Source organism: Fundulus heteroclitus, chromosome 5 (assembly GCF_011125445.2).
Source record: "Fundulus heteroclitus isolate FHET01 chromosome 5, MU-UCD_Fhet_4.1, whole genome shotgun sequence".
NCBI classification, from domain to species: Eukaryota; Metazoa; Chordata; class Actinopteri; order Cyprinodontiformes; family Fundulidae; genus Fundulus; species Fundulus heteroclitus.
This window is the reverse complement of record NC_046365.1, coordinates 4,357,678-4,382,281: the sequence shown is the minus strand read 5'-3', so window position 1 is coordinate 4,382,281 and position 24,604 is coordinate 4,357,678. Positions and strand designations below refer to the sequence as shown.

Below are 24,604 nucleotides of genomic sequence, written 5' to 3'. Positions count from 1 at the left end.
AAAGGTCTGCTTCAGAAATCCTGATCTGGCAGAGGCCGGTGTAGACGGTAAGCTCACCTCGGGTACCAGCAGCGTGAGCTTCTTGAGCCAGTCGTGGAGGTGTTCGCTGTCAGCCAGGCTGGACTTCACCGTGGATGAGCAGTGGGCCAGCTCACCAGAAGCCACATGGAGTAGTGCGTCACTGCAGCGGAGCAAACCACAGCGTCAGATTCTTTCTCTCTACCCCATCAGGACTTCTTAGGCTTTACACAGTGGCTGTCTGGAGCTGAGGGGCGTCAACTCTTACCTTCATGCCGAGACCTATGGTCAGACTGGGCCTTCAGGACCCTGCAGAACAAAAACAGAGCGTGTCAATTGTCCCTTCTCTAAACAGAATAATTCAAATGACTCAGAAGCTGCAGCACAGCACACCTGTGGGCGAGGTTGTCGTAGGTGTAGGCCACGTTGATGAGCCGCTGAATCAGGTTGGTGCCCTGGACGAGGCCCAGGAAGACCTGAGAGGACAGGGAGAATCAGGTGAGCGAGTCTGATGACTGTGTGAGCAGGGTCCGCCCCTTCCACTCAGCTGGTGTACCTCTGTAAGGCGGGGGATGTGCAGGCCTTTTCCATGCTCCACCGTGGACTTGCGGGATTTTCCAGGCCACGCCCGCTTGCGTTGGCTGTCGGCGAGGCCGGACCAGGAGAAGACGTCGTGGTAGGCCAGGTCCAGGTCTGCAGGGTCTACTGCAAACTGGCAGATCAGCTTCAGCAGGCAGGCGAGGCAGTCCAGCTGCCACTGCAGACAGGAGGGGACATCAGGAAAAAACGCTGACACAGCAAATCTTTATCTTGGCCATTTATCCTCAAAATTACAAACGCACGACTTTTAAACAAATTTAAGTGATTTAAATTTTTCTAATCAATAAAGCTATGGTTCCAAGGTGGCTTTTGAGTCTCTCATCCTTTTTCTGTCTGTATAGATTGTAAAACCCAATAAGATGTGCTTAAATATTTCGGCAGATCCAATGAGTCTGGGTTTTTACCAACAATAATCTTTTAAAAATAGTGACAGAGGAGCCGTGCCGGCTGCTTCAGCAGTCAGACCGTTTGTCATGTGATCCGTTAACCCCAGATGTGACACAGAGCAGCTAAAACATTAGAAAATGAATTATAGAACATACAAAGCGCACCATTAACTGGACCTGGGTCGCTATATGTTATGAGCTGGATTATCAGCAAGTTTGATAAAAACACTGTAAGTAGGGTAGCATTAGCTTAGCAGTTTTCTGTACTGCTCAATATAAAAACATCGGAATGAGTTTACTAAGAACTGGTTTTGTGTTTAGTCAGACACATTTAATGCTCGTCTTCTGAAAATTATTGGAGCAAAAATATCTGCTGATGCTAAGAGAGACTAGAGCACGCAGAATTTCATCGCTGGTTAACGACTTTACTAATATGGACCATGTGATACTGGGAAAATGATGGTTTTTCTGAAGCATCAGAGTGGGTCTGTGCATCAGCAAACTCCTCATGATAAATGTCTGCCATCAGCTACAAAGACACACTGGTTGGGACAGACGGAGGAAAAGCAGAGTGTGCAACAAGGATGTCTCACCACAGTCCACGACTCCTGATCTTTGGGTTCAAGGATGCCAGAGTTGAAGATCTCCAGGAGCAGCTGCAGACCTCCAGATGAAACAAACTAAAGCAGAGGGTGAAGAGTAGAAAGTGGAGTGCTCAGAAACATTTCTTCCCACCAGGTGTGTGTCGGTGTGATTCCACTGCGCCGTCAGTGGCTCAGCGTACCTTGCAGCTCCAGGTGTTCTTGCTGTTTTCTATCTGATCTTCACTGGAGTCGTCAGAGTCTGGGTACAGATCGCTGTAGCTTCCCTGAAGACACACACCCCGTCAGCTTCGGTCACACTCAAGATCCATTTCACTTCACATTACAGTTTGTATTTCATCGAAAACATGCCAATACACCTAAATATTTAGCAGTTTCCACTTAAATCTTTAAAAAAAAAAAAAATTCATGTATGGATTTTAGAATTCCTTCAAGTTTTAATTCCTAAACATTTCATGAGGAAATAAATCCAAACCTCCACTAAAAACTTCACCACATGATAAATGTGAGAAGGTGCAGCTCTCCAGTTAAGATCAATAATTCAAGTAGCTCATACACTGCCAGGCCAAAAGAAAAAGTTGTCACCTGGATTTAACCAAGCAAATAGGTAGGAGCCTCCTGTTGGATAATTACTGCATGAGTGATTATGTTTCTGCTGGCAACAAGTTATTTAAGCCCAACTGGTGCAATGAGTTGCTTCTCTTTTCTTAAGCTACAGCCAGGTTTTAACCTGGCTGTAGCTTGTCGTGGCCTCTGATCCTAAAATGAGCAATTAAGGGCAGCTAAAAGCCAGAAGGCTCAAAAATAGTTTTATTGTTGTCGCAATATCATAGTTCCTAAATAGAAAGAAGCTAAAACTGTAACAGTAGGTCAAAGCTTAAGAATTATTTACACCGTCTCTGATGTCTGTTTGAACACCTTTAGCTTCTCAAAGCGTGTTTGTATAGACATCCATGGTATTTTACATCATCCTGGAAAGCCACTGCTACCCCTCTTTTGACTTGAGCATCAATTACTTTGAACGTTTCCATCTTTGCTAATGACTATTTGCACACTTTTCTGCGAGTGTTTGTCAGAAACGTTCGTGCAATTGCACAGTAATTTACATCATGTGTAAAGTGGCTGCTGTCTCTTCTGACTCAAACATTTAAATCTAGCAGATGAGGACTTTCTGCAGACGTTTAGCTTGTCAGGAGGTGTTGTCGGTGCATACGGTTTAACCGGCGTTCTCACACACATTAAAGGTCACACCCTGGACCTGACCTGCTGCTCTGGCCTCGCCCCATCAGACTGTTCAGCCGATGATCTTCAATTAACCGATCATTTCCTCCTTTAACTCAACATTTTGAATGATCTTGCTCCAGTGAAAACCCAGTCAGTTACCCTCTCGCCCCTGAAGTCTGGTCCATTAAAGCTAAATGTCATCAGCTTGAACAATTACAGAATCCAACATCCATTTCCACTGTTATGCAGATGACATCCAGCTCTATCTTTCATGTAAGCCAAGTTCCACACTTCCACTCTTCCCTTACCTCCTGCCTACCTGAAAGTAAAACCTTGGTTCACCTCCAACCTCATTAAACTGAACAGTGAAAAAACTCTGCTCCTCTTTGTAGGAACCAAATCTATATTATCCAAAGCTGATGGTTTCTCCCTTTCACTGGATGCCTCTAATGTCTCCCCTACCTTGGGTAAAGAGTCTGGGTGTCATCCTTGATAGTACTTCATCCTTCACCTCTGACATCAATAACTATTTTCATCTGTGCATTATTAATCCTCTCTGTCCCTCTTTTCGCTGCATCAGTTCTTCCCTTTAGCCCTGTCACCTCCTGCATTCATCACTGTAACTTTCTTCTCTTTGGTCTTTAAAGAAAATCTCTCTCCAGCTGCTTGAACATTAGGTCTTGATTTGTGTCTCTGAGCCAGTGTTTAGGCAAAAATGGCATTATGGTTACATAATGACAATAAAGAGCCTTGAAAAAACAGAGATCAGAATTTTATCACAAAACGGACTTGATAATCTGTTTAAAAATAGATGCTCTTAGCTTCACTGCTTACAAGTTTACAGTCTGTGGATCACCCTAATTATACCCTGTATATCTGTAGTGGCCTTTGGAATCTTGAGAGTATTGAGCAACAGGGTGTGATAAAACACAATAAAACTAATTATATAAGATTCAGATAGTTTAGGTAAATTCAGATAATCATAATTTGGGTTGTAACCGTCAATAAAACATCCATTAAGGACGAATTGGGAAGATGACTTTATACAGTAAATAGCTTCTGTTCTAACTGGATTTCTAAAGATAGTTCAACACATGAATCGGTTAAGCTCAGTTGATTTTCCCCATTTTGACTTCTGTTAGAAGATGAACACAAAGATGTGAAAACATGGCGTCTCTCTCACCGTTGACTCTCTGTGGATGCGTCTGTTGGGTTTGCCCAGAGCCTCGATGATCTCAAGAGCGTACAGCAGCTTGTGGGGACTTTTAATCCTCAACAGCTCCTTCCAACACAGACCCTCCCCATTCTACAACGATGAAGAAACAAAACAACGAGTTTTAGTGCTCATCATCCTAGTGTGGAACAGACCTGTGGGAACGGTCACTGCTCAGTCGTTCTTGCGACTAACCGTTTCGTCTGAGATGTTCTGGAAGGCCTGCAGCATCTTGGGACACGTGGGAAGGAGCATGAGCAGCTCCCAAACCCGCCGGGACAGATTCTCTGCATGGAGATGAAGCTCCTCGCAGCGCGCACTCTGGGTTTAACACACACACACACACACACAAAGCCCCCTCTTTACGCGGCCCGCCTAATTAAACAACTGGCGCTTTACACACGGAGCGGGGGAATCACAGCTGCCGTACCTCTGGACTCTCCTGCAGCCTCTCTGCGTTGGGGCTGGGAGGTTTGAAAGACGCCAGCATCTCCAGCAGATCGAACAGCGTGGTGAGGTGCGGCTCCTGGAGCAGCAGCAGCATGGGGATGTGCTCCTTCTGAGGGGGGGGCAGACAGGAGGCCGGCAGCTGCACGCCCTCCCCCTTCCTTTCCCTCCGCGGAGCGCCCAGAGAGACAAACACCATCTGCGGCCCAACGCACAAACGTGAACGGTCGGCAACTGCATATCGGGCGTGCTTGCCGTAGGAGATGCTGTCACAGGTCACCTGCATGTCTTTGAATCCCAGCTCGTGCAGAGTCTTCTCATCGTAATCTGTGGTGAGCTCGTGGCCCGAGGAGATCATCCGAACTGGTCCCATCAAACCACCTGCAGGACGCAGGACAGACGTAAAACACAAGGCACTGAGAGGCTGACGGCAGCTCGGCACACACACACACACACACACACACACGTGTTGGACTTAGGAGAAACGGGATAAAACATGGGCCCACCTGGGAAGTCTCCTTGCTGCCGGCTGCTCTGACCAAACTCCTGCAGCTGAGCCTGCTGGTTCATCTGCTCCTTCTGCAGGTTCTCGTACCAGTGGGTGACCTCGGCTCGCAGGTCAGCAACCTGATCGCTGGGATACATCTCGATGGTCATCTGTACGAGAGCACAGCAGCAGAAGCAACTGAGGCTAGAGCCTTTAGTGGTGGAGAACGTCACGTCTCTACTGAGATTATAGCCATATGTAGAGTCTCTCTGCTTTGATCCAGGCTCTGCCCTGCTGGTAGTTCAGTCTATGTCTCAGGTCTGTTACAGCCTCTCACAGATTTTCTTCCAAGATCGTCCTGCATTAAGCTCCACCCATTTCCCCATCAAAAACCATCCTAGCACCTTCTTTCGGCTCAACCTTCACTTCCTCTAAACAGTATTTTGACAACATATCTTCCAAAAACATATACTCAGCATTGCATGCTATTCTTTTCATGCAAGCCCGGTGAGTGCATTTGCTAAATAAAAATCCAGATTTTCCAAAGTTAAATCTTAATACACTGTAAATTTGAATGAATGGATTAGATCGATTGATCGCCCAGCCCTAGATGGAGGCTGACGTTTTCTGGGAGCAGACCGGTGGGGGGGTAACCTACCTTGTCAGGAAGGCCCGCAGGCTGACAGACGATCCTGAGAGGCAGAGACTGTTTCTCACTCAGAGCTTTCAGGTGGCTGCTGATTCCCGTACCCTCGATCTGCCACTGCCGAAGGTGATATGCAAACCTGCCCCAGACCAGACACACAACAACTCAATTAAATATCACGCATGCTTTCACGCTTGTATTGACTATTTTCAGCACTGTATTCGTAGGTCCTCGTGTGTGTGTGTGTGTGTGTGTGTGTGTGTGTGTGTGTGTGTGTGTGTGTGTGTGTGTACCTGCGTCGGAAGGCCTCCAGGTGTGTTTTGAGCATGAGCAGCCCCCTCTCGATGCTGGTCAGGCTGGAGTGAGCGTCCTTTTCCAGGTTGGCTGAGGCCATCAGGAGGCTCTCCATACACTTCCTGATGAACTCCTGCTCCTTCTCCAGGCCCGTCTTCCCAGCTGCACACACACACAATTGGAGATTTTTCAAAGACAAAACCTAAAAAAATTGTTGTAATAATATGTTAAAGCTTTTATTAAGTTTCTGCTAGGATTTTTTTTTATACATTGCCTTGATCCATTCTATGTGCATCTAATTTTACCAAGATAGCAATCACAGCCCTGCACTGAATGAGGTGAATAAAGTGATTCAAGGTGTGTGGTAATCAGGTAATTATTTTGGTCCAACAGTTTCAGAGAATTAAAAAAAAAACTAGATTAAAAGCGATATTTATTATATTTATATCCCGCTTTGTAATCCAGGGTGGAATCAGCAACAGCTTTGCTTTCTACGACTGCAATGTGAAAACAGAGCAGGTCTCCTTGCTGCTCTCTTTGCTCTGACTGCATGCAGGGCATAGAAGACGAGGCAATGCCTGCGCCTGTGAGACAGCGCGGAGGGAATAGAGAAACCCCACATAGCTCTAGCTGCTGTCAGACAGATTGCTGCTTTCGCCTGAAGCTTCATTCACTAGCAGCTTTGCAGCAAAACAAGAGCTGGCGGTGTTGGTATTTCAAAATAAAGTACATTTTAACATCTGATGATATTTAAATTCATTTTAAACTCAGATTATGTTTAGAATAAGTGTGCAAATATACAGTAACTATGCTATATAATATGCTTTGTTAATGTTTTAACATATTTTTATTCATTCTGAAGGTGAGGCGGCTTTTATTTTGGTGTGGCCGTGCCTCACCATCAATTACATGTTGCGGAACCCTGAAATGTGTGATAATAGTTAATCCATGAATTACAACGTTCCTGTTTATAATACAAGAGATTTACAGACATCTGCACTGCAGACAGCTACGCTTGTGTAAGTTCAGTGGGTTAAAGCCCAACAGGTTGACTGACCATTGATGTAGTAGGAGTTGATGTACTGGATGGCAGCGCGGGAGATGTCTGCGGACTGAGCTCTCAGAGCGATCCCCCACAGCTGGTCCATCCCGCACAGCTGGAAACAAACACAGCAGACATTTAGCGCCATAACGGACGCACGGGCAGCTTTCAGGCGTCTGTGACTGAGGAGAGCGTGTACCTCGCAGCTGGAGGCGTTATCCAGGGTGCTGGTAGCAAGGCGAGCCAGGTTACAGAGGTGCTGGAAGAGGTTGAGGCCCGTCATGCTGATGGTTTCTGGTTTCAGCTGAGGCATCTGGAGAGACGGTTCCAATCAAACATCAGCACGCATTGACAAACAGCTGCAGGCCCCGCGGTGCAGGGCCCAACCCTTCCAGCTGACTAGAAAAGCTATCCAGCTGTCCATTTAGGACAGGAAATACTTGCTGTTACCACCTCCTTTTTCCAGCTTTTAAACTAAAATGCCATGTTTGAAGAAGAGCTTTAGGTTCTGGTAGACAGTGGGAACTTAAACTGGACAGTTAAGTCTCTCTCTAAAGGTCACATTATACTCTGCAGTTTATTCTGTATCGTAAATGTGCAGCCAGACTGCACTAGCAGAATGTTTGTTGGCTTTTCTAAGAGCCTGCAGAGGTGAGAAGCAGTGTGACAGACAAGGCGGGTTTCATCAAAAATGTTAGATGTGTTCTAAGTGAACCACAACGCTACGAATCCAATCAGACAAAGTGGAACTTCTCCAGTTAAAGGCAAGCTGTTTATTAGGCGGGGCGGCCTTCAGGAGAGAAAGCAGCTGGGGGAACGTTTCACCTGATGTCGGCTGCTTACGACCCAGTAAGAATGTCAGGCATGTGGCTGCTCTAGTCTGAGCTAAAGGGCTTTTTTTCCAATAATTACAAGACAAAATATTTTTAGATTCTAATGGAGGGCTTTTAGCTGCTCCGGTGGTTTGTAAATTGCTTCTTCCAGAGTCGGATTATGATCTGAAACATCTGGCCAAATAAACAGAAACGGTTCACCAGAGACAGAATCCACCTTCTATCATCCCAGTTCCCAGATCTAAATCCTACAGGAACGCTCTGGGCTGAACTCAGAGAGGAGCCAGGACTCTGGATGACCTACAGATTGTGTGAATGGGAATGCTCCAAGATGACATCCAACATGTTAGAAAAACGTGAATGCATTGCTAACCAATGTGTTATAGGGGAAGACTAAGAACGGCCATGTTGGATTCAATAAAATATTTAAAGCAGGGCTGCCAATAACATCTCTGCGGGGTTATTTGTCCCGTCTTGGCTCCATGCGGGTAATAAACAGTCTGTAACTTCAAACTATATTAGACGTTAATGGACTGACCGGCTGGTTCTACTCAAAGTGCTTTAAACACTCATTTATCCAGCTGCACTTACATTCATACACTGAATACGCAGGTTGATAGACAACTAGGGGAAAGCTAAGTGTCTTGCTCAAGGGCACAGTGACATATGGCAAGGAAGGGAGTTGGAATTGAATCCACAACTGTTTATTAACAAGAAAACTACTGTGGCTCCCACTGAGCCAGAGCCACCCTTTAGATATACAGCACAATGTAGCCTGATTAGGATTCAGTAGTCAGTAGCCCACTGAGGCTTATAGCCGTCACTTCATTCTTTGCAGAATGTTGAGCTTCAACAGGATTCTTTCATTAGACGTCGGCAAAAGCCGCGGTTCCACTTCCGTCCTACTCGGCTCCTCCCCGCTCTTTAGCGAATCCACCGACCTAGAAAGGCCTGGAAGAGGGAAGCGCCTCGAGCTTCGATAGGGCTCCAGCGCTTATGATGGAAACCACCCCCCGAACCGGAGCATTTCAGACACGTAGCTAAAATGTAAAGGTTTATGTTAGGTCTCCAGCCTCAGCCATGGCAGGAGCGAGGAGAACACGTTAAAAGCTTATAAGATTTCTTAACCGCAGCAATATTATTCTTATCGGTTCTATTGTGTGCTTACTACCAGGCTGCGGGCAGGTCTGTCAGCGGCGGGAGCTTGACCAAGATCAAGCTCCTTTTAGCGGGGCAACCCTGCTGCTCCCCCCAGTGCTCTGAGTCTTTATACAGAAAGACAGGGTGGCAGCTGGGAAAGGCAGACAGCCGCTGCCTTGAACCAAGAGGTGGATGGATGGACACATCAGAGACAAAACGTAAGAGCTTTCAGTGTGAAATGAGAGAAAGCCTCGGTAAATCTGATACAGCTCGTCTGGGTATAGAAGGCTGAAGTGTCCCTTTTTAATTTATTACCCTTCCAGCGTGGTTCGTGTTTTGAAAATAATAAAATTCTATCACAGTTTGACCCACTCTGTCGGCTAATTAATGCTTATTAATGTCGTCGCTCTTCGGTTTTTCTGGACTGCCTCGGAGAAAACCTAAGTTCTCCCTGCCCTGCGGCCAATCACTGAAAAGAGAGGTGTTTAATTTAATAGAAAATACCTGACCTGCTTTTTTTTTTTTTTTACATTTTCGTCTGTGCATCATACCTTCTCCAGGAAGAGGTGCTTGTACGTCTCCATGCCCATAGCGTGCTGGTCCTTGCTGCGGACCTGATTCAGGAACCAGTGCAGCGCGTCATCGTAACATTCAGCATCTTCCACCAGACAGTGCCACAGGATGTCCACCTGCTCCAGACTCAGTCCTGAGAAACAGACCCATCCAAACACTTAAAACTCCATCATTAACACAGGAACTCCCCTTCAACCAGCGCACGCAGCCCTGCAGCATTTTCTGTTCGGTCAGCGATCAGATGCTGCTTTTCTGTACATGTGTGCTAGAACGTCTTAAAGACTTAACACTAAACGTCTATGCAGCATGCAAAATCACTGAGAATGGGTTAGAAAACTGGAATAAGAGAGTCCGATAATGTATCATTTATTTTGAAATTATACAAGTAACTTGTTCAAAGAAGTAAATAGCTAAAAAAAACATGATATTGGCTTTCAATGTAGCAAAAGAACTAAGAAGCCCGAAACTTACATCTGCGCTTGTGAAAGTAGTTTTGAGTTAGAGTCAGTGGAAAGGAGAGGCCAGCGGTTTGTTCATATAAAATATGCATGCCTAAGATAAAGTTTCTTGGACTACACGACTGAACAGGAAAACAATGTTTCTTTTGAATCCTAAATGCTAAGTCAGCCTCTCTCCCACATACGTCCGCAGACAGCGGGGCCATTGTTCTCAGAGGAGCAGGCCGAGCAACATAATAAGTATTGTGCTAGTGTTGGCCCAAAGGTTCAGGAAAACCAGATGCACACTCAGGAGCCCATGTTGAAACTGCTAGAAAATCAGCTTTTCCTTCAGACGTGCTAATGTTACTAATACCAACTAAGACCTATGGAGAAAGCATTTTTTTTCAATCAATATGTTTATTTGGCAAATCCTAATTAACCATTTGCTAAAAGCAAACACTGTAGTTCTCCTTTTCAGAGACCAGGCTGATTCAGAGCCCTGATGAGCCTCCCTTACAGCCCGTATCAGGATCACCGACCTTCATTCCAACTCTCTCTTGTCCAGTTCCTGTAAACATTTCATCCTCTTGCCCAGCAATCACTATTGAGTCTGAAACTTTTGTTTCTTCTCAGTCACCCCTGAGAAGAAACCCTTACAGCCAGAATCAGAGCAATCTGCAGCACTGAGGCAGATTTTGACAAACAAACCCAAGTCAGGGCTTATTGACCAGTAAACATCAACGCCTCTCACAGGGACCAAAACATTGCACCAGCCACTACATCTTCCCTGTTATCTAAAGAGACGTGTGACCAGACATTGGCACATCTTGTCCAGAGACCCGACGACAGGCCACAGCTTGTAATTTAGGAGATTTTCTGGTCACGGCCCATTTATAGCCTCACTTACCTGGAGTTCATTTCTCACGTTCAAGCTGTGCTTGCCATACTAAATATGTGGTATATTTATTGAAATGTCCACGCAGCTTTGGTATACATCAGTAAACGTAAAAGTGTGAAAAAAAAAAAACTCTGGATTTCTGAAAACAAAAGTAATATTTTGAACAAAGATGAGGGCCCCTCTGTGGCTAGACACCAACACTAACACGCTGTGCTAGTCTAGACACCTAAAAGGAGTCTAGAAAAATGGAAAAGATGAATAAAGGGATGCTGCCGACCTCATGAGCAGAACGACAATGATCGACGGGGGATGCTTTTGGATGGCTTGGATAAGCTGAGTCTTTGTCAGCTAGGATCAGCCAACAGGACTCAGATGTTGTTAAGTGTGTTTATTAGGTAGTGTAATGCTAATATTACACCAATTTCACTGTAAATTTGTGCCATGGATAGCTCGACATCTACTGCAGTCTGCAGTAACTATTTTAAGGTACTACTACATATTTTAAGTTGGGTATAAATAGTGTCTAAACCTGGGCTTTAATATCTATTTGTTACTTTTAAATAACTTCACTCACACAATTTACAACTCCATTAACATTTCTTTCCTAATCTTTTTATTGCTTTTAAACAACACAACCTAAATCCTACACGCACTTATTTTGGAAGGATGTTACCACTGTCCAAAAATGTTCCTACTCTGTTCCTTCAGTTGAAAAACCCCCAAAACATTTAGTCTAAAAACTTATTGTAGAAAAATGGATGTTTAGACTAAAATAGTCAATGCAACAAACACAACAGACTTACTGAAGTGGTCTGGTGACCCCAGCGTTGAGAAGACACAGGTGAGGAACTGCAGGCGGACCTGGACCTCTGCACTGTGGCTGTACCTGGAACAGCACACAGAAGAGAAAAGGCACACTTTGTGTTACCATCAGGGGACTTAATTAACAACATGACAAATAACACCTGACGCTCAACAGCTGCAATAACTGTAACTAGAGCTACGGCAATCAGAATGTTGCAGCCTGAATGAGCTGCAGACTGGCCTAGCTATGTCGTAGAAAACAGAGCTTTTCAATTAGCGTCTTACATCTCAGTTTTTGCCCTAGTTTTACTAAAAATCTCAGTTCCATCATCCACTTCAAAGAATATCGCCGCCAGATAGTCGTAGGACGTATTCACCGAGCTGAAAAATATCCGGCCGTTAACTTTAAGTCGGTGGTTCAGGCCCGTCAAGCTGAACAATGTCTAACTCCAATCACCAATCTCACTGTATCTCTTTCTAAATATGTGGGAAATCAATCAGTTCTGGGCTGTTTGCATCAGACCAGTCTTTGATACCCAAACATAAAATCCTCTAAAGTCTAAATCAAAGTCACACTGAAGAAGACCTCCTGAACACATACAGCTATAAAATACTAATCAGTCCACATCCACATTATTTTTGGGTCTCTCTTGGGAAAACGGCCCTGGACGACTCACAGAGCAAACTTGTGCCGCTGTTCTTGGACTTCTTGGATGTAGTGTTGCAGGTTGTCGAAGAACAGCTTCATCATGTGCAGCTCCTTCTCAGCCCACCTAACAGAAGAAACATCCAGATCAGCTCAGGCTCCTGGTTTAAAATGAAGTTTTATTTTGCTGGACTTGGGTTGAAAAAAAAAGCCACCAAGCAGAAGCTTGACAAAAATAAGATGGTTGGTGTGTTTAACAGAATCTACAAACTTAATGACACACAACGCTTATTATTATACTGCTGTATAATGAAGGCTGAGCTGCTTACATAGTGATCCAGTGGGTGTCGTAGCTGGAGCCAAACTGCTGGAAAGTGCCAAAAAGTTTGGGTAGTAAACGCAAGGAAACCACAACGGACCTGAGAGGAAAGAAGAAGTCGTCAAACATTCCAGCGGGGCCAGAGTGAAGAAACGTTGGAAGAGCTCTTCCTGTTCTCATGTGGGAAATATTTTGGGTTTTGTTTGCCTAGACAGAGCAGTTGCTGTGAATCTCTAACCATGGTAACACATATTTGTTTTGTATACACTCTGTACATACAAAAAGACAAGAACGTTTGTCTAAGTCTAAGCACACATTAGGGCTGGACGATAATTCAATGACGATATAAATCGATGGATAGACGTGTGATACAATATGAAAAAAAGGGTTAATAAAAAGTTCAATAAAAGAACAGTTTTCCTTTCTTTTGCCTTCTAGCCTATAATGGAGGTTAATACGATAGTCATTACATCCTCCCAACCAATCACAAACCAACTCTCATCACCAAGTTTCAAAGAGTTCATAGAGCACATGTTCTTTTTTTTTTTTTAAGACTTAGTTTTGGTAAAAAGTTGGTTTAATGAAGGGTTGCATTTGAAATCAATGTCCTTTATTTAAACATAGGTCATTATGCAACAGCATAAATGGCCAATGCTGCACTGAAGATATATGTTCTGTATTTTTAGATAATTATCAAGATCAATCAATACGATTTCCATTTTATCAATATGCTTATTTTTATATATCGTCCAGCCCTACCATACATAACCTAAAGCAGAAACGGCAAAAATAATTGATGTTCAAATATGACGGCCGAAGTTTGATGTTTATTGACATTTGTGAATTTCAAACACTTCAAAAAGGCATTTTACCGATGATGGGCCAAGTTGTCAAGGCAACCCTCGATGAAGCGCATTCGGATCTGTCTGTCAGTGAACCAACACACCAGTGAACACAGCAGCTTCTCAGCTTCATTGATCAGACCCTCCGAGAGATGAATCTAAAAACAAAGAAACAAAATAAAATCAGAACAAGCAATTCATCAAAACAAAGCTAAGGCCTGATTTAAAGGCTAATTAAATGTATTGCCATTTAAGGTCATTTTTCTCACTGTCAGAACTTTTTGTATTTACAGTGAATATCATAACAGAGCTAAGCAGTTGTTGGGACGCCTGGTCCAGATGTGCAAAAAGGCTTAAGATAAACTCCGCTTTTAATGTCTGTGTTCATTTGGACATTTCTGTCAAACCTTAGTCATGCTGGGAGACCAGGAGATGAGCCATTTGTTGTAGCAGAATGAGGAAAGCCTCCTGATTTTAACTTAACATGTCGAGGTATTCTAAACACCTGATATTGTAACATTCATGGGAATTTAAGCGACTAACTGCGCACGTTTACGTTTGTGACCGTAGGAAAAGAAAAGGTTCTGTTCAGGGACCCGGCCCCAGAAAGGCGTTGTGTTCCTCAAAGGCAGCCTCGCAATCACAAAATCCCCTCGCACACAAACACATCCCTGAGTCACCAGGACGCTCCCAAAGCTTCCAAAGTTTGTGCCCCACGGTGAGTAAAGGACGTGCTGTGTGTAGAAAATAACAGAAAAAAGCAGTCGTGCAGCCCTGTTGGTCTCCGCCATGCCTTAGACCGGTCCAGACAACTTCTGAGATTTGCCTTCAAAGGCTCGGCGTACAAGCACCTCGTCTTAATCTGCTGAGGCAGCATTAGACCTTTAAAAAAAAAAAATCCAGAGATCAGCTAACGAAGCAACTGTCAGTAGTTCTGGCTCATTCAAGCAACGGGCTTTTCTCTGAATCAAAACAAAAAGCCAACCAATTCCCAGCTAGCAATCTTCTTTCCTGGGTCTGGAAACATGCTCCATGTTAAATCCTGTTCACCTCTTGCAGCCGCTGCATTTTACCGCTGCCTCACGCAGATCTAGTCTGGACGCACATTGGGTTCTCAGACTATTTTACAGCGGCCGGCCATGACGGCCTCTGTAACAGCTGTAGATGCATGCGCTTCAAGCGAGGTGGACCTGCTCATTCCCCTCATCAAAGCTTCCTGCCAATCAGACCCACGTGGGTCCCAGGCCACCTGGGGGCGGGGCCTGGGACCCCTGGGGGCGGGGCCTGCTCGTCCAGGGCTTCAGCGGAGCACAGTGCCACTTCACTGAACACTCGCTGTCCCCCGTTCTTTTCCACCACAACCCTCCGCTAAGAACGGATGCTCTGTCTCATCCTTGGCCCGACATGCTTCTCCGCTCTGCAAATGCTGTTGCCAGTTCTAGACAGGATTCGCAGACAGAGATCCACTCTGTTCCTAGGGGCTCCGTGGTGGCCAGAGAAGCAGGAATAATCAGCCTGCTAGTGGCAGCGCCCTGGCAGATCCCTCTCTGTCGGGCTCGTCTTTCTCAAGCAGCGGGGGGAACACGGCATCTGCATCCAGAACCTCGGCAGCCGGGTGATTACCTGCTGAAAGGTCCGACTCAATGACTAACGGCTTCCCAAGACTGTCTGCTTAAAAACGGCGGGCTCTGGATCTGTGGTGCGAGGACGGGAATGTGGTTCCATTCCAGGGTTCTTCAGAAACTGCTGAATAAATGTCTCTCCTTTTCCAAAACCAATGTCTGTTGAGTGGATATTTCTGACTGCAACAGAGAAACACCAGGCTCCTCCTCTTACCACGCGCTTCTTAAAAGGCCTTCACAGAATGAGCTATGTGATTAAATCTAGCGTTCCCTCGAGGTTCTAGCGCTGCAGGTTCTTTGTGATCCTCCATTTGAACCAATTAAGCGCTAAATGTGAAGCTCTCGTCTACTTTTGGCCCTGACCTCTGCTGTGTGAGTTGGTGACCTTTATGGGCCGTCTGTGCCACCCTCCGGTGTCCAGACTGCATCTGATGGCTGTGAGATCATTTAACGGCCAAAGGCATTTACCCAGGTTATTCCGTTAAAGTTCCATAGTGTTCCCCTCCTTTATTGTCACCACACACTTTTGTTGGGTTCTGTCGCCTGGGGGTGACGGCCCCTTCGGGTGGCCCGCTCCTTTTTATGGGCTGGGTCTCTGCATTCTACGGTGTCTGGTGTGACCCAGGGTCGCTGGCTGCTTTGTGGCCGGGGTATGTATGCATTTGTTGTGCAAAGGTAACAAAATATTGCATCTAACACTTGTGTTCCCTAAAAGAGAGCGGCGAGGTACAACGTTCGTCAGCCCCCCATGCAGCGGGGCTCGATGAAGAGCCGCCATTGAACCGGAGGATGATCTGAACCTAAAGGCGTGGTTAGAGGCACCTTCAGTCAGGATCCCATAATTTAAGTGTTGTGCCTCATTCTTCTCCTTCAGAGAACACAATAATAATCCTAATCATCATCTTTATTAAATACGTACTGCGTCCTCATCCTGCACCAGGTCCCACAGCAGGGTATTGCCCTTCTTACAGACGTTATCAAGGTTGATGTCGGTCACAGCATGGCTGGAGTACTGATGTTTATGAACAGCTGGACCTGCAGGACGGCACAGAGAGACAACATCTTTAACTCAGGCAGACCACGCGGTTCCCTGTGGGACAAACCTTCTGCGTCAGGGAGAATAACCCTGAGAGCCGGCGGAGCAGGGCTCACCTTGCACCAGGTGCTCGTGGTAGATGGAGGCCAGGTTGGGGAGGTGCTGCTGCAGGTGGGAGCTGAGCTCGGCGTGGGAGTTGATCTGGACCAGCTCCTCCTCGCAGCCCGACTCCTCGCCGTCGAAGTCTGCCATGTTTTTCTCGGACTTGGCGCTGACCTGGGAGCTGCTGCAGCTGACGTCATCGGCGCTCAGCATGTCGTCCACCATGGGGCTGGAGCGAGGACGGGCGTTAGAGGACATCCGTCAGTAACTCGCTGATAACGAGCGCCTCCAACCATGAGCTCTGAGCGGGGGAAAGGAGCAACTTACCCCTCGTGGTGGTGGTGGTGGTGGTGATGATGATGATGGTGGTGGTGGTGGTGCTGTGGGCCGATGAATCGGCGGCAGTTGAACAGCTCGCTGCTCATGGCCTCTCCCAGGAAGTCCCCTGGTCTGGGCAGACAGGCGGGCTCCTGAGGGCCTTGGGCTATCTGAGAGGGGCTGATGTCCTCCGCCGGCTGCTGCGGCTCCATCATCTCCGCCCGAGCGGATGACGACGAAGAGCAAGCATCCAGCATTCTCATCCGGCCCTCCAGAGAAGTCGACGCTGCTGTTACCATGACGGCAGAGGTCTCTGGGCTAAACTGAAGGACTTTGGTTTTGGCTCCTCCCCCTGAGCCAATGGAGCCCACGCCGTGACTGGCCTCCTCGCCGAGCGCCTCCCCGGCCTTCCTCTTCCTCGCCCCAGAGTGCTCCCGCCCCTCCTTCTGCTGGCCGTCCTCGGCATTGGACCGGTTCCCGTCGTCGTCGTCTTCTTCCTCGTCGTCGTCTTCGTCCTCGTCGTCCTCCTCCTCCTCGTCTTCCTCCTCCTCCTTCAAGGCCTCGCTGTCGCCCATGTCGTCGGAGTGCAGCTCGCTGCCGGGGCTGCCGGCCGATTGGCTGGCTCGGCTGGAGGCGGCTTCGTTGCTGGAGGCCTCGCTGCGGCCGCTGCTGCTGCCCGGGCCGCTGCTGCCCTCCTCCACGCTGTTGGCCGTCTCGTCCGAGCTTCCCTGCATGGACTCCTGGGCAAAGAGAAACCTCGCCGTCACCCCTGGAAACAACCCGGGAGCGTTTGCGTGGCGGTGACAGACGGCGGACTGCGCTCAGAAGCCCACCTCTGTGTCAGACAGCCGCTGCTGGCTCCTCTTGTTGCCGGTCACCATCATCTGATCGTCCATCTCCATGTCGCTGCCGCCGCTGTGCTGCGTGTCGCTGTTGTCGCTGCTGTCAGGACTGGCAGCTGGAGAACCTGAACGAAGATTGGAATGATTAAAAAAAAGCTATTTAAAAACCTGGAACTGATCAAACCGGTAAATGTTGAACACTTTTTAAAAAGGAAAACCCAAGACTCGCTTTGAATAGGATTAATCTTGTTATTAACTTGTTGTCCTCTTTTTTTAAATGACCATTCCTCACAAAATATTAGATTTTGTAAAATCATTCTAGATTCAAGTACTTCCCTGAATCTTTGGGAAATCCGACACACGGTGGCTAGCAATGGTGTTCAGAGCTCTAGTCTTTTATTTTGTGACATTACAAATTTAAATTCCAGCGCACGTTATTACAAACAGAAATCTGAAAATGTGTGTGTATATGTCTGAGCTTTGACTCATTCTGAGACCTGAAAATGCTTCAATTTAAAGCTTTCTGTTGCAGCTCTGCTTATGTTTAGGAGCCCTGTCCTTCCCCTGTATTTAGCTCCATCCATCTTCCCATGTATTCTGAGCAGCTCCATGTTTTCACTGCGTTCTTGTGTTCAGTGCGACGATGTTTTCCAGCACACACATTTATAGATGCGGGCTAAAATTAGAACCTTCTTAGCGTCTTCCTTTAAAGGTTTGCCATATCACCGGTATGACATGTGGCAAACTATGACAGGACTTCTTAAGGCTTTCACACAGCAATGACATTGAAGGACTTTGGTTTTGGCTCCTCCCCCTGAGCCAAATCACTCTTTCATAAAGGACCATTTTATGGTATGTAGGACCAATACTTCTCCTGTTGATAGTCTCAAGGTTGCTTTATGCTTAACGCACGTACATTCGGTGCAGAAATGAGACATGCGAACACAACGTCTGCAGCATTGATGCTCCGTGCGGCTCTTCCTATGAAGCAGCACTCTTCTCCCAGACTCTAGAGCAGTGTTTCCCAAACTTTGTTTGGCATGACCCACAATTTGAAAAAGAAATATTGTGACCTCATTTGAATGAAGCTGTATTTACTGAGAATAGGTCGATTGTGAGTTAAAATGCCCTCATCGTAAACTTTTTTTTATGTGTTTTGTTGGTTAACTCGATTACAAAAAAATTTGAACGTTTCACTTAAATTTGAAATCACTTCTTGGAAACGGTGTACATGTTAAATCTAATCAAACAAAACATTTCAGAAATAGGCAGATAAACAATCAGCTTAGTTTTTATGAGTAATGCCCAAACCAGAACAATCAAAACATACATGCAATTAAAACATGTTTTGAACAAAGAAAAAAGGATGGTACATAAACATCAATGAAGAAAAGAAAACTAAAGAATTTCCGTTTTCTTTGCTAATGTGATGGATGGGCCAAGCTTTACTCCTTGTAGATTTCTGCAGCTCCCCCAAAGACACTGAAGACCTCTGGCCTGCCTATAATATTAATTCTCTACTTGTCAGGCCTGTAACTTAAGGTGAATGGTCATGTGTTTGTAGGCTTGCATGTATGCCATACCCATTTATAATTGGGATGATGGCCTTAACAGAGCTCTGTTCGATGTTTATAGCTAGGGTTGCTGCTTTTTAACCTAACTCTGCTTTAATATTCTTCACTACTTCCTTGTTGACCTGTCTGCCACATTTCCTGGTTTTCATGACGCTGCAAGTTCATTAATGTTCTCTAAGAAACCAATTACCATATTTTTCGGAATATAAGTTACTCCGGAATATAAATCACATCAGTCAAAAAAAGAGGAAAAAAAACATAGAAAAGTTGCAACGGACTATAAATCGCATTTATTTTGAAATTTATTTCACACGATTCAAGACTAAAAACTGACATTTAATCTGGTAAGGCAATGTATTAAATTGCACAGCTGCATCCACAATCCGCTGAATATTATGGAACGTACCTGGGACGATGAATGGGGTAAATTAGCACAACAAGCCATCAACTCCAACCTGGAAAGTTCTGGTCAGAGCATTTCGGTCTAAGTACACTGAAATTTGACCGTAAGCGTAACACTGCTACATGCTAAGATAGCAGTAAGACACGGATGTTTCAGAGCAACATAAAGCTCATGTGCATCAGTGAAGTTGTTAATCAGCCGGACAACAGAGCTGTAGCTAGCGCTAGCTGTTATTAGCTTCACTGACCCAATAACAGGGTTCTGTCGCGGTCCGAGCACTTCGGGCTGCACCACTCATACTGAATGCAGACTGAAGCAGCGAAACAACATGTACATGTGTTCAGTGTTTGTTGTTTAGAAGTTAATGTTTTAATAAATGTTTAAGTGGTACAGGAGCAGCATATAGTTTCCACAAGCATAGAGAGCCCTCTTGTGGCTATAGACGGTAATGTTTACTACTTGGTTCATGTTGTTCAGAATGATTTACCATTTAAAATGGATATATAAGTTGCACCTGACTATAAGTCGCAGGATCGGCCAAACTATGAACAAAGGTGCGACTTATAGTCCAAAAAAATAGGGTAATTAATTTACACATGGGCTGACTTCATTTACTAGTTAGGTCAGTTCTGATGACAACTGGCTGCCATAGATCAGAGTGAAATACAGAAAACCCCGTATCCCTTTACTTTCGCCTCACAACTAAGCACTGGTTTGTGTTGTCTACCACATAAAATCCCACGAAAATACACTGAGGTTGGTGGTAATGCGGTGAAACGAGAAAAGCTAAGGAGCCAAGAATATTTTAGCAAGGCTCCATAGCTGTTTGTGCAGAGAAAAATCCAGGCTGACCTTTCTTGTTCCCCATGGGGATGTTGGTGTTCAGCAGTGAAGCGAAAGAGCTCTGTTTGGAGAGCTGGGCCTTGGCTGCAAGAGCGTTGTTCCACAGAGCCTTTATCAACATGGAGGCTAGATACAACGTCTGGGGAAGACAGCGACACATCAGGGTTTAGCTTCAAGGAGCAAAGACCAAAAACAGTACGGCGCGGCTCACACAGTTCAGATGTTTGACTTTATCCAGCAGCTCATTTATGCGTGTCAAATACCTGCTCAGTGTGGGCGCTGGGATGCAGGCCCGAAACCAGGTTCAGGACGTGACGGAGAGGCACTGGGTCCAAGTTTTTTATTAGTGATGGGAAAAGGTCGTGGATGTAGCGGCTGCAGTGCTTCAACTGAAAGCACATAAAAAAGGTTACATATAACTTGGGTTAGAGGCTGGAATGAAGCTGTGAGCAGTCATGTGAAGATCTGCCTTGTCCTACCTGAGCTGCAGCCCATATACAATCTATATGCTGCGTGCTGAGCCTGCCCTCCGCAGCCAGGAAGTTCAGGATCACTTGGCACTGTTTAATGATCTGGAAAACAAACAGAGACGAGCGAGTTCGCTGGATCATTCGATTACAGTGAACAGGGACGGATAAAAAGGCTAAAGCTAGTTAACGTGTAAGCGTTTACATGCAGCGGGAGTATAGGCTTACATCACTGAATAACAGCTCTTACCTCAATGTGCAAATTGGGTCCGAATATGTGCTCCACTACATTGTTGTGGATTAGCCAGTCAGCTAGTTCCTTCGCTATGGACCTGAAAAGACGAAGAACCTCAATGAGATGCCCGATGACTTTCAAGGAAGCAAAACATGGATTAATAACACAGAGACATTTGAATAAAAATGTCTTATTGCTGTAGAGGCATGATCGAGGAGTTTGTTAATTAGGTGTTGTGGTTAACTTACGTTTCTGTATCAGAGACCAGGGACTCGTTGTTGCACACATCATTAAATGTGTGCAGCTGATTCTGAGGAGAACACAGATATGATTAAAATGACTTCTAAAGGGAATCCAATCAGAGCCGAATAGGACTTAGTTTTTTTTTTTGCTGGGATGTTACTGTGTGATGCAATGTAGCACAATGTTTGGACTTAAAAAGAAGACAATGTCACTTTATTATAATACACTTAAAAACTCTTAAAAAAAATCAACCATTTTAAACATTTACTTCTTTTATGGTTGCAATATCTGTATTTTGACATCTTTTACTTTTATGCAGTGCTTTTACAGCCACGCTACTAATGTCCTGTAAAGCACTTTGAATTGTCTCGTGTATGAATAAACTCGCCTTGCACTACACATTTAGGAACTATTCAGACATTCATCCTTATATGAGTTATAATACAGACAATCGTACTATAATATACCTGGAGAAAAACAGAGAAATCAGCTATTCGCCACAGCTACATGATGTTTAATCGCCTGGCTAGAAAATAAAGTTGCCTTTTGTCAGGAGGGAACAGCGAGCACTAAGAACGCAGGCAGACTACCACAGTCTTCGCTGAGGAGCAGGTTACTAAGTGAAGATTTTAGCAGCTTCCAGTATCTGTGAGGTGCTTAAAAAAGCACAAAAGGTGTAGAAAGCTTCTAGAAAAGAGACACTTTGTACAGTGATGTTGGTTTTTCATTTAGGCTGCTACACAGAAAGGGAGACATTAGCAGACAGCAGTAGACTGAACCTATTAAAGCTGAGCTGTTTAAAGATCCCAGCCACATCATGCATTACACAGGGAAATTCTGCCTGCTAAATTTAAGGCTCGATTTGCTCTGCAGAGATTACGTACTGGGACTGCTGTGATGCTAAACAGTTTTTCATAATCAACTAATTTTGCTAAATCACAGGAATCTGATCCTTAAGAGAGTTTAAAAGGCCAAATCGGTAATCACTTTGAAAATCTGAATAAATTGCGGTTTAATTGCAGGGCTGTGTAATGTTGCCTGCTCTCTCACACAAAGTGGCATGACTTCTGGTCCGATTTAAAGAAATAATTAACAGTCACAACACACAGGCTGCTTCTAGTGACTTTACTGGATCTGAAGATTATCAGCGGTGCAGAGAGGGGCTGCCGTTCAACTTTGCACTGCTTTTAAGAAACTCTTCATTTAATTATTCATACAGCTCTCTATTCTATTTCTATTCATCTAGAAGGAAGAATTTTTCATTTAAAGTCCTTAAAAAATAAAAAAAATAAAAATTAATTAATTAAAAAATCAGTTAGCAGGTTGGAGCTTCACAAAACTAAAGTTGGCCACAAAAATGACTGGTCAATGATTTTCTAAGTACGATAAATCACAGATTAGTCAAACTAGGAATACAAAACGCCTGTCAAAGGTTAGGGTCCTGAAGCATCTCATCTTCTTGTATCAGTACTTTTTTCATTGTTCCACCATTATTGAGCTGCTGTAGCATTTGAAAGTCATGCTTTTTTTTGCCTTGATTACCTTCTTATCGGTTTTTGTCCATTTGCATGTTCAGATGTTCTGAACGCGCATGATTTAGTAGAATAATTAATAATGGCCTCAATATTAATTCTAATAAAGCACACAGAACAACAATGAGTGTGTCTGCGTTTATGTTTTTAATTGATGGCTCATCTCTCCATCAGGCTTAGAGGCTTTCAGAGTGGACCCGGCCAACATGTGAACGTGTTAGAAGCGTGACTCACTGTGATCTGGCTGAGTCCGGCTAACCGCATGGTGAGAGTGGGAGACATGAAGTATTTGAAGGCCAGGTCCAGGCTCTCCTTGTCGAAGCACAGCGCGCTGTCCAGCGGCTCCTTCACCGTGCTCCACATCAGGTCAGCCATGTTGCGGGCGGCGCTCTGTCGCAGCTCCTGGTCAGACAGCTTGCACAGATACCTGCAGGCAGCAAAGATCTTTTTACCTTCTTGTAAAGAGAAAAGCAACAAAGGAAAAATGCATATATACGACCTTAGATACTCTAAGATACTTCAGATAGAATCTGATTGTACTGATTACAAAAACATGATGGTTGGCTCTGTAGCTTGCTGGAGGGCTCCAAGGTCAAACACAGCTGGCAGCCTTGGCTGTATGTGACCTTGGTTATGCCCCAGATGGTGAAAAACTTATAGTTTCTTCTCCACCTGTGTCTAAGGAGAGGCCGGTTACCAGTATCAAAACAAACCCAGGTTTCAAAACCACTTGATATTCATGTCCCCCATAAGTTTGGAGAAAACTGTAGACGCTAAATTTGAACAAGCACACCTTCCAGGTCCCTGCCCCTTGCTCCCTGCTGAGCTGCAGCCCTCCCTCCACAGTGCAGCCTACCATGCTGCTCCAATGTTTACCCGTCATTGTTTTAAACAAAAGATTCCCACTGCTGCTTTAAGCCGTTTAGAAATATTTCTGGTCATGAAAAATGAAAAACACTCATGGCATTGAAACTGCAGAGGTGCCACCCATCACTGCTTTTAGGACAACTCTCTTATAAAACTACAGTTGTTAAGATGACAGCATCGTGTCAGAGAGAACTTGTTTTACAACTTGACTTTTGCCATTTTTGCACTTAAAAAAGTAACAAAATGATATTTGGCCATGTATCAAAACCAAAAGAAAATGGTATAAAAATAATTGTATTAATTATGTGGCCTTCCAGCCAGATAACTGTGGCAAAAGGTTAAAGTGAGGAAGTGCTGGACTAGCATGTGAGGTCATTCTAACACTTTCTTTGGCTTTTTATTAAAAAGGATCGTAAATCATAGGAAGAGTACGACAGGAAATGTATGCGACTTTAAACCATATCGTGCCTAGCTGTTTGTGACAAATGCATGAACGAATTAAACTTCTGTTGCATTTTAACCTTTTCCAGAAGCGGGGTTTGTAAAAAAAAAAAAAAAAAAAAAAAAAAAATCAGAATCATAAAAACACTTTCTGCTTTTGTCGGCAGTTTCTTCAGATTTAAAATATGTGAAAAATAAATGTTCAGAAAACAGAGATGCATACAAAAATCCCTAAACTAACAAAGATATTACAGTTTATGAATTAGACTACGGCAATGCTTATTTTATCCACTCGTTTTGATTTTGTTGCTCCTTTTTATTCTCTGCACATAAGTCTCTCGTCTTGCCGGTTTGGAGTCGGACCACCATTTGGATTCTGTTTCACTGAAAGTATCGACACGTCCTCAAGCAAGAGACTAAATCCTAACCATCCGTCTCTATCTTATATTTGCTTTGACATGCAGGACAGGCGGCAGCTCATCAGCCTGTTTACATCACATGACCAGGCCTTCCAGATACACGGCTCTTCTCAGGTCATGTGAGCCCAGCAACAGTTGCCATGGTGACAGACACTCTTCCTAGCAACAAACCTATGGCTCTTTGGTATTTGTGAGAGATGGCGCAG

General features: G+C 44.9%; 1 protein-coding gene across 1 annotated transcript in view; it reads right to left on the bottom strand.

Annotated features, from left to right (window-relative positions):
• Positions 1-24,604, bottom strand: part of usp34 (ubiquitin specific peptidase 34) — a gene marked incomplete in the record, with an annotated part of 102,291 nt that overhangs the window by 51,428 nt on the left and 26,259 nt on the right. Inside the window, 27 exon segments of the mRNA XM_036136748.1 lie at positions 749-775; positions 1,598-1,684; positions 1,789-1,872; positions 4,014-4,136; positions 4,239-4,364; positions 4,474-4,689; positions 4,771-4,871; positions 4,997-5,147; positions 5,636-5,762; positions 5,917-6,079; positions 6,975-7,074; positions 7,159-7,272; positions 9,484-9,638; positions 11,647-11,729; positions 12,325-12,420; positions 12,623-12,712; positions 13,485-13,612; positions 15,996-16,111; positions 16,229-16,443; positions 16,542-17,272; positions 17,366-17,499; positions 20,204-20,333; positions 20,458-20,583; positions 20,674-20,766; positions 20,912-20,993; positions 21,145-21,206; positions 22,906-23,098. Coding sequence (XP_035992641.1) covers positions 749-775; positions 1,598-1,684; positions 1,789-1,872; positions 4,014-4,136; positions 4,239-4,364; positions 4,474-4,689; positions 4,771-4,871; positions 4,997-5,147; positions 5,636-5,762; positions 5,917-6,079; positions 6,975-7,074; positions 7,159-7,272; positions 9,484-9,638; positions 11,647-11,729; positions 12,325-12,420; positions 12,623-12,712; positions 13,485-13,612; positions 15,996-16,111; positions 16,229-16,443; positions 16,542-17,272; positions 17,366-17,499; positions 20,204-20,333; positions 20,458-20,583; positions 20,674-20,766; positions 20,912-20,993; positions 21,145-21,206; positions 22,906-23,098 — 3,853 coding nt within the window.